The sequence below is a fragment of the Natator depressus genome, chromosome 16, assembly GCF_965152275.1.
Source record: "Natator depressus isolate rNatDep1 chromosome 16, rNatDep2.hap1, whole genome shotgun sequence".
In the NCBI taxonomy this organism is placed as follows: Eukaryota; Metazoa; Chordata; order Testudines; family Cheloniidae; genus Natator; species Natator depressus.
Genome location: NC_134249.1, coordinates 21,425,303 through 21,440,740, shown reverse-complemented (window position 1 = coordinate 21,440,740; position 15,438 = coordinate 21,425,303). Strand labels below are relative to the sequence as shown.

Genomic DNA, 15,438 nt, shown 5'->3' with positions numbered 1-15,438 from the left:
CAGGGTTGTAACTGTCCCTTGGAAGAGACATAGCCAAGCAGATGCACGTGCTGCACCAGAGGGAGGTCATTGCCTTGATATTTTCTCCTATACCGGAGCTCTATTTACGGCTGCTGCAGGAAGGGTGGGATCAGCATTGAGAGGGGCAGGGGGCCGGCCTCTCTGAGCGGAGCCTTAATTTGTGGAGTGGAATACACAGCAACAAAGCTGAGAACCACTGATCAGCACAGGGAGAAGGCCAGAGAGAAGCCAGTGTCTAATGGCTTCCTTTCCCCTTGGTGCCCCTTCGAGTGCGGAGTGAAGTGTCTTCAGCTGTCGCTTTCCTCTGGGAACTTTCTGTGCAGTTCGGGGGTGGGAACAGAACTCCACTCAGCCCATCTGGCTCTCTGACCAGCTGTTTGATAATCAGGCATCATTTATCCTTCCTGGGCCTCCTGGCTCTCCCCATTCTGTCCTGCATGCAGCAGGGCCTGGGTTATGCTGGAGGAGGATGAGAATGTGGACGTCCCCAGGGTTCCCCTGTTAATGGCATCCCCATGCCCGCCTAAGCTGCGCGTTGAACTGAAGCTGCATCTTCATGCAGTTACTTGGCCCAGCAGACTGATCTCACGCTCGCTTTTAAAAATCAACGGGCCTGGCTCTTAAAGGAGCTGAGCAGCCGCAATCCCCCCCAATGTGAGCGGACTCAGCCCCGCCGAACATCCGGCTCACCATGTCCTGAGTTCCAGCCTAGTGAGCATCCCTGGGTGTGGGCCACTTTCCCCGCAAGCTTTGGGGATCTGTGTGGAGGGGGCATTTGCATTTTATTGGTATGCCCATGATTTATTTTATAGTTTAGGGAGCATTAAAATGTTTCTGCCCCTTCTGTCCTGACCTGCTCTCCCAGTCCAGGGCTCCACACACAGCTTTGTTGATGCCCCTTAATCCCAACCTGCAGAACTGCTACCCATGTTATAATCCTGCTGATGCAGGTCACTCTGGGCTAGCTCAAGCTAATCTGGGATTCAGTGTGTGATCTTCAGTGATCAATCTATGCCATGCAAGCTGGAGCGTGGTTCAGTTCCATAGGGGACTAGGCCTTGCATCTAAAACTGGTGCATGTGTTTGTGGAGTCAGTTAGGGACTAGTGGATGGAAGTTTCCTATTAAACAGAAAGCGGATGATTTGATTTGTGCCCTAAATGGGGAGGCTCCTGACCTTCCACTGGGCTCCATAACCGTGGAGTTCTTGGTCAAAGGGAATCAGCTTGTCTATCATCCTGCATAGTACTGAAGCAGGAGCCTCACACTGGCATATCACCCTCTCCCTGGTGCAGGGAGGTTGCCAGGATCTTTGCAGCTTTGGAGGCATCACCTGAACTGGCCCTGGCTAGTTCTTTTGTGAGCCTCTTTTCTGACCTACAAGCCAACCCAGGGCTTCTCCTGAGCACACCCTGCTCTGGGAGTCAAGTTGTGTGGCACGGATTCCTACGGAGGCTGGACCCAGGCTGCATGCTTGCCCTATTGTACATGAGCCAAAATACATATTTGCCAGCAGATAAGTCACCCAGGTGATCTGGCCACGTCTCTCCCTTTAGTTAAGGGATTAAGTGCAAGTTTATATAGCAGAGACCTCATAGGTCAGAGGATAAATAACACTTTCCCCTTCTCTAGTGCTTCTTATCTGCGGTTCTCAAAATGCTTTACATGTTTATATTAATGAATTCCCACAACCTGCCACGGTGAAGTCGAGGATATGCAGACATTGTTTAACCAGCCACTGAAATGCAGCTTCCTCTGGGGTGAAATACAGTAGCTGTTTAACGGGGTATGCCCCTACTGTGCAGCTGGTTTAGAACAGGAATAGAGGGATACCATATATCAGGGGTCGGCAACCTTTTAGAAGTGGTGGGCCGAGTCTTCATTTATTCACTCTAATTTAAGGTTTCGCGTGCCAGTCATACATTTTAACGTTTGTAGAAGGTCTCTTTCTATAAGTCTATAATATATAACTAAACTATTGTTGTATGTAAAGTAAATAAGGTTTTTAAAATGTTTAAGAAGCTTCATTTAAAATTAAATTAAAATGCAGATCTTATCAGTTTAGTGTGATCCTTGCCCTTGCTTTTCCTTGCTGAGTTTTCCAATGTGTGGCACGTATTTGGATACTTTAAGCTGCACACAGGCTTCTGAGTGATCAGTTGTTAACCGACTCCGAGAGGGACAGAGGACAGATTTCATGTGTGAAAATACCTGTTCACACAGGTATGTGGATCCAAATGCTGAAAGCATTGCAAACGCAATTTTCTTCAAATAGTTAAATTTCACTGGCAGGGACGTCCAGCAGGTCAGAATAGAGGCCCCATGATCTCTCTCGGTCGCTTCAAGTGCACACCGCAGATCTCCAAACTTTGATGCCCACAATTCTGAGGTTTTTAACTGAATGAGCTGCATTTCGAAATCTTCAACACCCATCCACTGAAATACAGACAAATCCAAGTTGCTTTCGTTGAACTTTTCAGGTTTAATTAGAAAAGACAGCATTGGGCCAAATCGCTGGAAATCTTGAAATCTGTCAAAATACTGATTCCAGTTCATGCACGTACATTCTAATCTCAACGTCAAATGCAGTGCGCTGTTCCACGTGGCATGATAGTGATGTAAGCAGCAAATCAGGATGTAAAAATATCCCAGTACAGTGGCGCTGAAATAATTTTTAAGGTGGGGGTGCTGAGCTGTGCCCCCTCTTGCCCCTGTCTGCACCCCTCACTGCCCCAGGCTGGGGCCAGTGAGCCATAGCTGGGGGGGCTGCAGAGCCCCTGGCCGGTGGTCAGGACCCCAGGCCGGCGGCGGGCTGAGTGGGGCCGGCGGATGGAACCCCGGCTGGCAGGGGGCCAGTGGCCGGTATCCCAGGCCAGCAGCAGAGCCCCCGGGACCGGTGGCCAGGACCCGGGCAGTGTGAGTGCCACTGAAAATCAGCTCGTGTGCTGCCTTCAGCACACGGGCCATAGGCTGCCTGCCCCGCCGTATATAACTGGGGACGTGTTTCCAGGGAGGCAGGATGTAAACGCAGCCAGCACCTATTTTCATGTGACTAGGAGCCTCCGCGGCCAGCCGTCAGCCTCCTGCACTTTGTTTTTCAGCTAACATTAGATCAGCCAGGAGTCCCCCTCCCCCCTACCTGAACTGCACCACTGAGCACGTGGCTGAAACTGAGAAAAAGCCAGGAAACTAGGAATGAATCCTGGCACTCCGCAGGTTAGCCAGCTCAGTGGGGCTCAGGTATTCCAGCACGTGGTAAATCTCCCCGCATGCAGAGCCCCTTGCAGGATTTTGCCAAACAGGTCAACCTAACAGCCACTTAATCCTCCTTTTCCTGGCTCCCCTTTGACAGATTTAAACCAGCCCTTTAGTTATTCCTCTAATCCACTTTTGTGCATGTGAAAATACAATGGAACCTGCTATGACTCTCCAGACCTGCATAGCAGCTACAATGGGACGCTCTGTCCACGTCCTAGACAGCATCCCATGCTGCGGATTAACACACTCTGGTCTCAAGCCTTCTCCATAGTGCAGGCTGCACCTCTGGGTTTCCATTCATGTCTAGCGCACAGATCACGGAGAGGACGTATCTGCTACTCTCTGCAGAATGGCAATTCCAGGGAAGGGACAGGCAACTTTCTCTCCCTGCTCTGCTGTCAGCCACGTAGAAATCCATCCATCAGACCCCTGAACATCCCAGGGGTTACTTGGAGTAGGAGCAGAGGAGAATGGCAGGAGTGGGGAGAAGGCAGCTGCCATGGTGATGGCAAAGCCAGAGCAGGAAGCTCAGGGTTGCAAACCTGAAGTAAATGCAAGTGCATATGAAAGCAGCTCCTGGCCTAAGTGGGGCCTGCTCTTAGCTGCTCTTGTTCCTTTGCTCCCACAGGGTCGATGTTGTCCACCTGGCCCTCTATAATCTGGGCGTGCAGAGCAAAAAGAAGTACTTCGACTTTGAGGAAATCCTAGCCTTTGTAAATCACCACTGGGATCCTTTACAGCTCGGAAAGGTAAATACATGGGGCCTGGGATCGGCTTGGGGAAGGCAGCTTGGAGGGAAGGCTAGGCGGCTGCAGGGGAAGTGACGCATGGACCATCCACCCCTTAAAGCCAGGAATGCGGCCTGGCTGACTCCAAAGAAAATAAGACCAGGGTTTCTTTGGGAGCCTCTGTTCCTGTCTGCTCGGACAGCAAAAGGGGAAGCTCATGAGTGTCACTCAGAGAGAAAGGTGAATTCAGGTGTGTTTAATAGTGAAATCCCGTGGTGATAAGCTGTGTTTCTTTGCACTCTGTGTGTCTCTATTAGTGGGAAGAGCCATAAATCACAGGATGCATTTGAATGGCGCTCGTTTGCAAAGGAGCAGGGGGCGGTCACCTTTCAGTGTGCTTCCTTGAGTGGTACAGTGTAGGAAGCATAAAACCGCCTTTGCCTGACTCTCTTCCTTGGGGGTCCAGGGTGGTTTGCCACAGTGGGGTGGATTTTGTGGCTCTGGATGGACTTGGTTTGTTGCCTGCTTCGAAGCAAATCGTCAGCAGGTGTTTGTACAAGGTGCCCGGGCGCTGCGGGATTTGTTGTAATCGTTTAGTCAATGACTGTGTGCAGGGCAATGGGGGAGACAGAGGGCACCTGGCTGGGGCATTACCAGAGCTTGCAAGATTGACCTCTCGTTCTGCCTGCCCACGGAGCACACACTGTACCCGCCTCACTCTGCCAGCTCCCTGGCATGGATTCCATCCAGCAATTCTCTGGCTGGCAGAGGAGCTGGGTTTTACGGGTGGAAGGTGTTGATTGTAGACCTGCTGTAGTCCCCCTGGCAGCTGACTTGTTGGGCAGGATAGCTGGTAGCTTTCCAAAGAGCCTGGGAAAGGGGTGCTTAACCATTGCAATGCTGCCATGTGTCCGAACCCAGTGGTTCTCAACCAGGGGTCTGGGGCTCCCTGGGCGGGCTGTGAGCAGGTTTCAAGGGGGCTGCCAAGCAGGGCCAGCGTTAGACTTGCTGGGGCTCAGGGCAGAAAGCTGAAGTCCCACTGCATGGGGCTGAAGTCTGGGGCCCTGAGCAACTTAGCTTCACAGTGCCCCCTGTGGCATGGGGCTGTGGGAAACTGCCCTGCTTGCTACCCCTTAACACTGGTCCCGGCTTTTATATGCAGAAAACCAGTTGCTGTGGCGGGGGGGGGGGGGGGCCGTGGAGATTTTATTGCATGTCTGGGGGGGCCTCAGAAAGAAAAAGGTTAAGAACCCCGGTCCTAACCTACCCGGGTCAGCCTCGTGGTGGTGTGCGAGAGCTAGAGGGAAATGGACACGGCTAGTTTCACTGTCCAGGTCCAGTGAAGTGCAGGAAGTAAATGCAACCATCATTTGTTTAAAAAAATAAAATAATATAGAGCAAAGCAAGAGGAGGGATTTTAACTGTCTTAGGAACACAAGTGGGGAAAACCCAGCACGCTGATGTCCAGACAGTAAACATTGCCTGAATGTTTGCATCCTGGAGATCTGTGGGGTTTTCTTGACACTGCATTTCTGAACTTTATGATCAAACCTGCTTAGACCAGAGCAGAAAACTGCAGTTCTGAATAACCATGGTGACTCTAACGAGCTCTCTAGCCAGCATGTGCTCTGGGCTTTGCTGATCATCTGTTCAAGTTACTGAAATGACCTTTTGGCCAATGCTTTATCCCAGCTGACCAGCACTTCGGCCTCAGAACGCGCTCCACACCTGCTCAATGCACTCAACAGCTACAAAAGCAGGTGAGCCTGGGCGAGGGGACTGTTTGATGCAACATTTCAGCTTCAGCAGGTGTGGGGAAGTTGGAGGGGCTGAAATGACTGGGTTTGCAGGGTTTAGGTGTTGAGGTAGGATGGGTGGGAGAGGGGAAGAGTTCGCCATGAAGACTCCCATTCAGCGCTTAAAAATCAATAGCTCACGAGGGGATTTGTATCTTGTGCCCTCTAGGTTTCTGTGCGGTAAGGAAATCAAGAAGAAGAAATGCATCTTTCGCCTGCGAATTCGTGTCCCGCCAAACCCCCCAAGCAAGCTCCTGCCAGAGAAGGTACCAGGTTTGGGCGAAAATGGAGCTTCTGAGCTGAAGAAGAGAGGAAAAAGCAAATACGCCCATAAAAACGGGTCTGTGGCCACACTTTCACTTCATACTATCCTCTGCTCCTCCTCTGCATCTGTCCTCTTAAGAAAAGTGGCTTCCCCATAAACCGTTTGAGCTTTCCCTCCAGAGAATGTCTGCTTCTGTCTTAAACTCTGACACAGAAATGATAAGTCGTGGGGTCCCCTGGGTTATGCAGCATTCCCCAGTTCTGTGCCAGCCACTACAGTAAAGCAGCTTTCCTGGGCTCTCTTGATAATTGTCTGTTTCACAGCATACAGACAGAGAAATTAGATTAAAAACATAGACACTCTTGCTGTATGGTTGCAGTATAACATTATTTTATTCCTTAGAATTCAGAACACACAAGAACCCCAAAACAGAGAGAAACAAACCAGGCTGCTCCATAAAACAGAGAGGCCAAAACTCTCACCACCTTATTGCAACTGGCTCTCTGCAAACTGACTACTAAGCCTTGGTCTCACACTTCTCTCTAGAGTCCGCTTGGCTGCAAGCCGGAATAGGATTTCAAACGACAGCTTGTAAATTTTACAGTTTTCAAAAGACCACACTCCCCACCCTAGGTTTCTTCCTGGCTGCTTGGAACCAAAGTAGACATTTTCTGTACACCCCCCTCAGGCCTGTTATGTGATTTACAGTCTCCCAGCAAGTCTGACTCTCATTGTTCTTTGTTTGTGTTTGTTCTTTGCTTTCACAGTTTGCTGCCTCATGAATTTCAACAGCAGAAAAGGCGAGTTGCTAGAAGAAAAAGATCAAAATTTTTGTTGGAGGATGCTATTCCCAGTGTTAGTTTCTCGCTACTCTTTCTTTTGTTACTATCCATGATGTTGTTTTTCAGGGTTGAATTACTGAAGTGTTTTGCTTCCTGTTTTTCAAACATGGAACTGGGCACCATCCTTGTGCTGCTGCTACTAACAGGCATTTAGGAGGCTTGAGCGCTTTCTCCAATTTGCCGTTTTTCCATCCAGCATGGCCCGCGCACTCCCCAGGCAGAGATGACTAATAAAGGCAGGATCAGAGTGCAAATTGAAAGTTTGCCCTTCTGGCCACAAACCAGCCTTCTGATGCCAGTAACAAGAGGCTCAGAGCAGGGAGTTCCAAATCCATCTGTTTAATCTGTGTCCTCGGGGGAGAAAGAAGACTGATGGGAAGGAGGAAGTGTCTTCTGGTGGCTAGAGCACTGGGATGAAAGTTGGGTGTCTCGGGTTCTGTTACAGGGTTTGCCACTGACGTGCTGTGAGACTTGGTCTCCGCCTCTTAGTTTCCCAGCATGAGGTGTAAAAATTGATTAAACCATTGTAAAAGACTTTGACATCCTCAGATGCGTCAAGTATAATTGTCCCCCATCCTTCCAAACGCCCTCACAGCTTCTCAGTTACAGACAAGAACCAGGGAAAATGGAACCTCAGCTGGCATGGGACATTTTATTATTTTTAATGGAAAAGGTGTCTTTAAAAAAAGAATGGATGGGATTCCCCACAACCCTCCAACTGCGCCCAGCTCCGACCAGCAGCCTCCTGCATGCCCACTCTGCAGAGGGGTAAGGGACTGTCCAAAGCGCAGGTCATCTCAGAGCCTGCAGTAGATGGAAGCTGGAGGCCAACGGGGGTAGGAAATGCTGGCGGTGGTTGCTCACGCCGAGTCGTGGCCTGCTGTCAGCTAATAAATATACTCCTTTTTGCAATGCAGAGTGACTTCGCCTCGGCTTGGAGCACAAACCATCACCTGGCCAGCATTTTTGACTTTACACTGGATGAAATTCAGAGCTTAAAAAGGTAAACTGCATATCTGTCCCGTGGGGCAGTGATGCCTGATGGTAAGAAGAAACCATGCCGGGTCCCTGTGCATGCGTCTCCACTCTTTGCCATGCCGGGGGTAGCCATCACTGTGATTCAGGGGTTGCCCTCTTCACTCCCTCGTGTGCTGGGGAGAGGAGAGATGCCCGAAGGTGAAAGATGTTTGAGGGGCTTGATCAGACAAATCGGCAGTACCAGATTTATATGAGGAATCAAGATTTTCAGTGAGCACCAGCTAATCTACTTGTGCCCTGTTGGGAAATGGAAGCAGGGGGATGGGGAGCTCTTACTGGCTGCTGGTGAAAGCCCCGTCCTGGGGGTCTGCGCTGGTTACTATGTTCCTGTCTGACTTCTGGGCTTTTAACTAACGCAGCGCAGGCCCCCCAGGCTGTCCTGATAGGGACGCACGCTGCTGCTCTCCTGAATGTCTCCGAACGGGCTGCATGTTTTAGCTGGTGTTCTGTTTGGAGCCGGGTCCTATATGTACACAGAAGGGCATCTGCTACCGACGCAGCCGGAAACGCTGGGCTCACACAGTGGCTGAGGTCTGGCCAGGATTGACTTCGGTCTCTCTCCCTTTCAGTGCCAGCTCAGGGCAGACTTTTCTTTCTGACCTGGATTCCACAGATGCTGCCAGTACATCTGGCTCTGCGACAACGAGCCTGTCTTATGAATCGAGGTAAGGGGAGGGGAACGGCTGAGACTAGGTTCTTGCCCTTTGATTTTGCATTGATCTTGACTACGCTTGACAGCTTTCTTTTAATTCCCTTTGTTTCTTCCAACCCCTGACGTGATCCTCATTAACTCTTCATTCACCCTGGCCTTCCAACCTCTGGCTTAGGTAGAGTTAGCTCTTGATGATGATGATGATGGGTCATTGGAAGTTATCCTGGACTCCTCTCTTCCCTGCCGTCTCTCTCAGTGCTGGGCAAGCTGTCTCCCAGCTACTCTGCACCCACAGTATTTCCAAGTATTGCTCATCTTTCTCTGTCTCTGCCCTGACACTAAGCAAACCAGACACTGATTAACTGGAGACCGTCCCCAAACATACATGCCTGGCTGCAGGAAAACCCAGCTTCTGTTTTTTAAAATCTCTTCACAAGGATACGCTGCAAAGGAACTGGTCCCAGGTGGTCCTCGAGCACCTGGCAATAAGGATTCCTGTGTGCTTGCCTTGGGGACTCTGCCCACTGTACAGCTGATGCCCACAGCTGGCGGTCAGTTTGTTCAGTGCCTATTTGAGGTCATTAAATAGAACTGCCTATTTTCCTGCCATCTTCTTGGTGGGGTGAGGGAAATGCTGTGGTTAATGCAGGAAGGACTGGCCCTGCATTTCTCGGTAAGCAGACCTACCCTTGCTTACCTGGAGCTGATGGGTGTTTTTACATTCATAGGGATAGAAAGACTCATTATTAATGAACTGGCAGCTTTACTGAACACATCCACTCTGCCTAGCCATCTCCACGGACATCTCCTACCCTGCAGTCCGTTCTGTGCATAAGGACTCTTGTGGCTGTGCAGAGCCCTGATGAAGTACTTGGCAAAAGCACTTCACACAAATAAATAGATTAAAGCTCACAAGCCCCATGGGAAGCTGGCATTAGCGTCATTGCAGAAATGGGTCCATCTAGGCACCAATGGCCATGTTCAGAGAGGAGTACTAGGATATGTCTACATGGCAAAAGAGACCCACGGCAGTGAGTCTCAGCCTGGGTCAACAGGCTCGCAAGTCTTGCACTATAGGTCTAAAAATAGTGTCGATGTTTGGACATGGGCTGGAGCCCAGGCTCTGAGACCCTCCCCTCTCATTGGGTTTCCAGACTCTGGCTAGAGTCTGAGCGTCCATACTGCTGTTTTAGCCCTGCAAGCCTGAGCCACTTGACCTGGGCTCTGAGACTTCCTGCTGTGTTGGGTTTTTGTGCCATGTAGACATATCCTTAACCAACCTCAGGGAGTCTAAGACAATGTAACTTCAACCTTCTTCCAGTGCCTGAGTTACAGAAGTAGGGAGCCCAATTCAGAGATGAGTCTGATACAATAAACAATCAGTGGCAGAGGCAAGACTAGAACCCAGGAGTCCCAAGAGCCAGCCCCAGGTCTAACCACTAGACCACATGCCCTCCTGTCCTGTAACTCATCAACAGAATTATCCTAACAAGGGGAGCTGCCTCTCTTCCTACTAATTTGGGCCTTGGATTATTAGCTCCTGGATGGTGGCTAATGGCTCAAAACCTGGCACTTCGCTTCTTGGTGCACGTAAAGTCTCACAGCAGCTGGGACGGGAAACTCAAAAGCAAAACTCGCTTTCATTAGCAAACATCCTCCCTACCTGGCTGGCTCAGTGCTGGGTCAGGAGCCCTTGACATCACCAGGCATATGTCTTGTCTAAGAGCCAGCGCTGCTGCATTGTTTTCTTTTGCCAGCATTTCTCTTATCCCCATCCCCTTCTCTCTCTCTCTCTCTCCCCCCTCCCCCCCCAGCAGAAGGAACGTGGGCAGCAGGAAACGAAAGTTGGCGGCTAAAGCCTACGCCCCAGTGGGGGGGAAGAGAAAAGGCATTGAACAAGGTGGGCCCCTGAATGGCTGCGCCTCAGAGAGCAGTGAGGCGGCCTGTGCCCCGGAACGCCAGGATGACGGGATTGACAGCCACACCTTGGAGAGCATCAGCGAGGACGACTCCTCCCTTTCCCACCTCAAGTCCTCCATCACCAACTACTTCGGAGCAGCGGGCAGGCTGGTGTGTGGGGAGAAGTACCAGGTGCTAGCCCGCAGGGTGACTCCGGAGGGCAAAGTCCAGTACCTGGTGGAATGGGAAGGCACCACCCCATATTGATCCCTCTGGCTTGGACCAGCTTGGGGAACCTCTCCTAGAATTAAATAGATCTATCAATCAAACAACACCCATGACCTAAACCAAAAGAGGCAAGGGATGTGGATGAGCAGGGCTCCCGCGCTGGCCGTGCACCGATGGGAGAGAGCTTTGACAGCTCTCCTTACGCTTACAGTGGGTTGTGCAGGCGAGGTTTGAAAGGAACACTTAACGGTCTAGGGAACCGTGAAGGACTTAGGACAGGGTATAGCAGAGGCAGTCGGACATGGCAATTACGTCCAAACTTACTGTGAGCTGTGGCATCGGGTGGCTAAAACTGATAGAGTTCTTGTTTTTAATGATGGTTATTTTATTGGTCATTTGTATATACAACTGGCATCGCCTAGTTACGCTTCCCCGAGGGACCCTTTGGCTAAGCCAAAGGAGCCATCTTTGTGGAAGAGAGCAGTTAGTGATATGGCTTTTCATTGTGATACTCTGCTGCGCCATAGAGGCATGGTAGGCCTGTCCGAACCACCCAGCATCTGGCTGATGTCTGATGGAGCAGCTCTTGTGGTGAGAGGAAAGCAAAGAGGGAAGTTTGAGTGGAGAAAGGAAAACCAATCTGTATAGAGCTCAAACCATCATCCCCTCTAGTAACAATAAAAATGCTCTTAGGCAGAAGAACCACATCTAAGTCCACCAGTGTCTTACGATCACATACGAGCCTTAAATAACAGACCAAATTGGTCTTGGTACTAAAGCAGAAAGCACCTACGTAACCAGTTCTATAATGCCTAAGCACCCAAATATCACATTCTTGTGCTGATAGAAAATGCTGGCCAAAGCAATTATATAGTATTTACCTCCTCATCATAGACCCATTCATTAATGGGATATATACATACGTACACTTTTAGGCCATTCACTTCCAGCCTTTCCAGCCACTGGATAGATTTACATTACAGTTGCTCTTGTCCCATGATATTAAGATGTCAAAGGATGCAGCAGCTCCATTTGCTTATTCTTTTGACAATCACAGTCTTGGAATGAATCGGACAAATGACGTGAGCTTGCCTTAAAACCAAGGAGGGCATTGTTTTGCACTGATGGCATCTTAACTGAAATGGAACCATGGGCATTTATTTTTGTAAAGATCATTTTGTTGAATGCTGCCAAATGAGTAGACAAGCCAAAAAAAACCAGCCAAACAAAAAGCAAAACAAAGGAAAAGTGGCTGTATCTCTGTGAATGAAAGAGAGATGTTTGTGTTGGGGGAGGGAATTTCTGTTGCTGCTGCTTTTGGATACATAACAATACATATTGCTATTTGTATTACCTGACATATACCAGCTGAACCAAATCTTTCTACTTAGCACTGCATGATCTCTGTCTTTGTTGCTCTTGCATATATAGTGGAAGAAGAGGATGTAGCCTTGCAGGGCAAGGAAGGGAGAGGCAATGCAGTAACTTAAGAATCGGAAGAACGAATGTAATAAATTATTGGAGGGCGAGCCATGTTTTCCATTATTGGGATTCAGAAAGTGACTTGCTAAGCTGAATTCTGGGATTCAGTTTGCCTACCCAATAATAAAAAATTGCCACTCTTGTCTAATATAAAGTGATATTGTCAGGTAGCTTAGACACAATCTAGGTTGTTTTAAAATATATCTATACTTTTACAAACTCTAATATCAGTAGAAATGTTTTAGATTTTTCTTTTAAACATTCAGTGAAAAGTTATCCACACTTTATAGCCTGGTGGTGGAGAACCCAGAGTGAAACTGACAATAAACAAAAGGGACAAGGTGGGTGAGGGAATATCTCTTTTTATTGAACCAGCTTCTGTTGGTGAAAGACAAGTTTTTGAGCTGCATAGAGGTCTTTTTCAGATGACCTGAAGTTGGTCTGATACAAGATACAACTTCATCCCGCTTGTCTCTCTAATACCCTGGGACCAACCTGACTAGAACCACACTGTGGATAAACAACAGCGAAACTGACAACTCTCCTTTCATTGTCCAAACTGAGTGAAGTGCTAAAATTTAAACATCATAAAGGCAAAAAAAGCAAACTAGAGTTTGCAAATTCTTTCACCTTTATTAATCCCTAAAGGACATGGTTTTAACAGTGTGAATGATTTTATGACCTGGCTGTTGCAAGATGAACTGAAAAGCTCATTTTATTGAAAAAACTTTATTTAAGATCCTCAGTCATTCAGCGTGTGATTCTCCCCTAACTGTCACGGGTGTAAATCAAGAGTTCAAAACAGGTGAGAGGAAAATTAGGCTCCATTTTTAAGCAGAAATCCCATGATAAAAGCAGCATTTCTTCACTGGCATCCAAATGAATGGCACAATATTGCCTTAACAGAACAGGTTAAAGTTACAAACCGAAGGCCAAATTATATGATCCTTAACAAAGTAAAACTCCCATTGACGCCACTCTTCAAATAACACGGTGGATAATCCAGGTTGTTGGGGGGTAGTTGTTGTTGTTTTTAATTGTAGTTTCCCTCCCCGGCAAATCTGAATTAAGATCTCTGTATTTCTGTAGTTTGAGTTGATTATATGGCTGAGACCCAGAATGGTGCATACAGCTCCTTGCTGTCCTTTGAGTGTTAGAGATTTTTGGGCCGGATTCTCACTGGATGCACCAGTGTAAATTTGAAGTATTTACATTTTCAGTGGAGGTTTTTCAAGATTATCCCAGAGTAACTAGGATCAGAATCTGGCCTGTTATCAGCTGCTGTAGCAGAAGCAGATTAGTCTGAACATCCAGTGTAGCAGGGTTTTTTTTTTTTTTTTTTTAAAAAGTCTTTCAGTTAATCTGTCAGAAATGATCTAGCGACACCTCGATGGAAAAGCTGCCACCTGTTTGTAAAATGTGGAGTCTGTCGTTGGGACTGGATTTGAATCCAGCGAATGGAAACTGTGACTTTAAAAAGTCAATCTGCAGTACATCTCTACTGTTAAAGTAACATCTCACCCCTGAGGCTTGGTCTACACTACCGTCTTATGTCGGTATAGCCCCATCGCTCAGGGGGGTGGAAAAGCCACACCCTGGAGCGATGCAGTTATACGGCTCTGACCCCCGCTGTCGATGGTGCTGTGTCGAGGGGAGAGCTCCTGTCAACGCAGCCAATGCTGCTCCGGAAGGTGGAGTTCCTACGCCAATGGGAGAAGCTCTAAGTGCTGCAGTGGCATAGCTGCACTGTCAGAATAGACAAGCCCTTAGTCAAGTGCATAGAAAGCATTAAAAGACTCTCCTGATTACGCAGGCTGTGAGTGAAAAGAAACTGACTTGGCTCCTGAACCTGCATCAGCTCTGTGTGGGCATGTGCCCATGGGTCTGCTTATGTGGATCCAATTGTAGGACTGGGGTCTTTCTATGCATAGTAGTAAGTTTTTTTTGGTCTCTTGGGACATGATCCAAACCCCATTGGAATCAACAGGAGTCTTTCCACCGACTTCAACAGAGTTTGGGTCAGGCCGGATATAATTTTGCAGCCTTTGAGCACAAAAGCTAGTTGTGGGGTTTTTTTTGTTTTTGTTTTTGCTGTTTCCAAAAGCTAGGCTTTTTTTTAATGATTCGAAGTACTGTAGCTGTTTCATGTCCTGTGAAATACATAAGTGCTTTGGATGCAAAGAGGCAATATGAAAAAGACCCTTTATTAAATCTGCTCCTTGTTTTCAGCACATATTCAGGAGCCCCAGGAAAACCAAGAGACTTTGAGGCTTTCAGTTAGAAATGATCAGGGGTGGGAGAGGGGGGACATAATCCTATTCCTTCTGTATTTGAAACGTAGGCATTAGAGTTGGGTCAATATCCATCGCCTTTCAGAGGGGAAGTGAAAGAGACAAGACCCTGACTCTGCCATGAGCTCCGCATCACTTGTCAACTTCTGTAGGTTCTGCCTGTATGGAGCTTATAACATGGTTGGGGAATTAGTATTTAAGATCTTAAATCAGAAACAGAATACATGTGCATGCTGAAATCGCATGCAACTCCCCTTGAAAAGACAGTAGCAGAAAGTCAGTTCCTCCGTTACTTACCTGCCAAGACGAGAGAAGTTTGCAGAGCTGGGGTCCAGGGGCTCAGGCTTGGCTTAGAGCAGTGTGCAGGACACAGCTCCCTGATCTGCTCTGGGTGTTGGTGGAGTGATCAGCTGATGCGCAATGAATGAATCCTGATCTTGCCAGGTGAGGCCTTTCTGTTCATCTCTCAGTTGTGTTTCCTCCCCTTTGGAAGCCACGGAATAGGCAGAATAGGCAGCGCAGTGACACCAAGAGGCTCAGAAAGCCATTGCACACTTCAGGAATGTCCGTGCCCCAGTGTGCTGCGGGTGTATGCTTTTTATTTCAGGCCCTGCAAACCAACCAACCAACCTTCCCCACCCCCACATCTATTCCAGAGCGGGGAATGTGGAGCCTTTAAAAACGCTTTGTTCCAGAGGATGTGTTGCATTAGTTCTAATAGATCTTATAATGATTCTGTGCACCTTCTAAAGATTTATGATGTCAAGTTGCTGCTTTTAATAACCAACTTTTGTTATATTCAAGTTGTAATTAATATGTCTGATGTACAATTAAAAAGTCTTTTTTAACATCACCGGCTCTTTATAGTATCCATTATTAATCATGTGGTCGTGAACCCTAGAAACTGGGCCCTACCGAGCACGACTCGATGGGTTCTGC

The 15,438-nt window shown here is 48.3% G+C and overlaps 1 protein-coding gene across 2 annotated transcripts in view; it reads left to right on the top strand.

Annotated features, from left to right (window-relative positions):
• The window catches only part of PHF19 (PHD finger protein 19), a 30,312-nt gene extending 15,045 nt beyond the window's left edge, over nucleotides 1-15,267 (top strand). Inside the window, exons 9-15 of one of the 2 annotated variants that reach the window (XM_074973559.1) lie at nucleotides 3,907-4,027; nucleotides 5,699-5,766; nucleotides 5,972-6,142; nucleotides 6,835-6,922; nucleotides 7,827-7,912; nucleotides 8,517-8,612; nucleotides 10,417-15,267. In XM_074973559.1, the coding sequence (XP_074829660.1) occupies nucleotides 3,907-4,027; nucleotides 5,699-5,766; nucleotides 5,972-6,142; nucleotides 6,835-6,922; nucleotides 7,827-7,912; nucleotides 8,517-8,612; nucleotides 10,417-10,765 (979 nt within the window). In that variant the 3' untranslated portion in view covers nucleotides 10,766-15,267. Of the gene's footprint in view, nucleotides 1-3,906; nucleotides 4,028-5,698; nucleotides 5,767-5,971; nucleotides 6,143-6,834; nucleotides 6,923-7,826; nucleotides 7,913-8,516; nucleotides 8,613-10,413 lie in introns of both variants that reach the window. The other variant, XM_074973558.1, reaches the window with a different exon arrangement.
• Nucleotides 15,268-15,438: the final 171 nt, after the last annotated feature.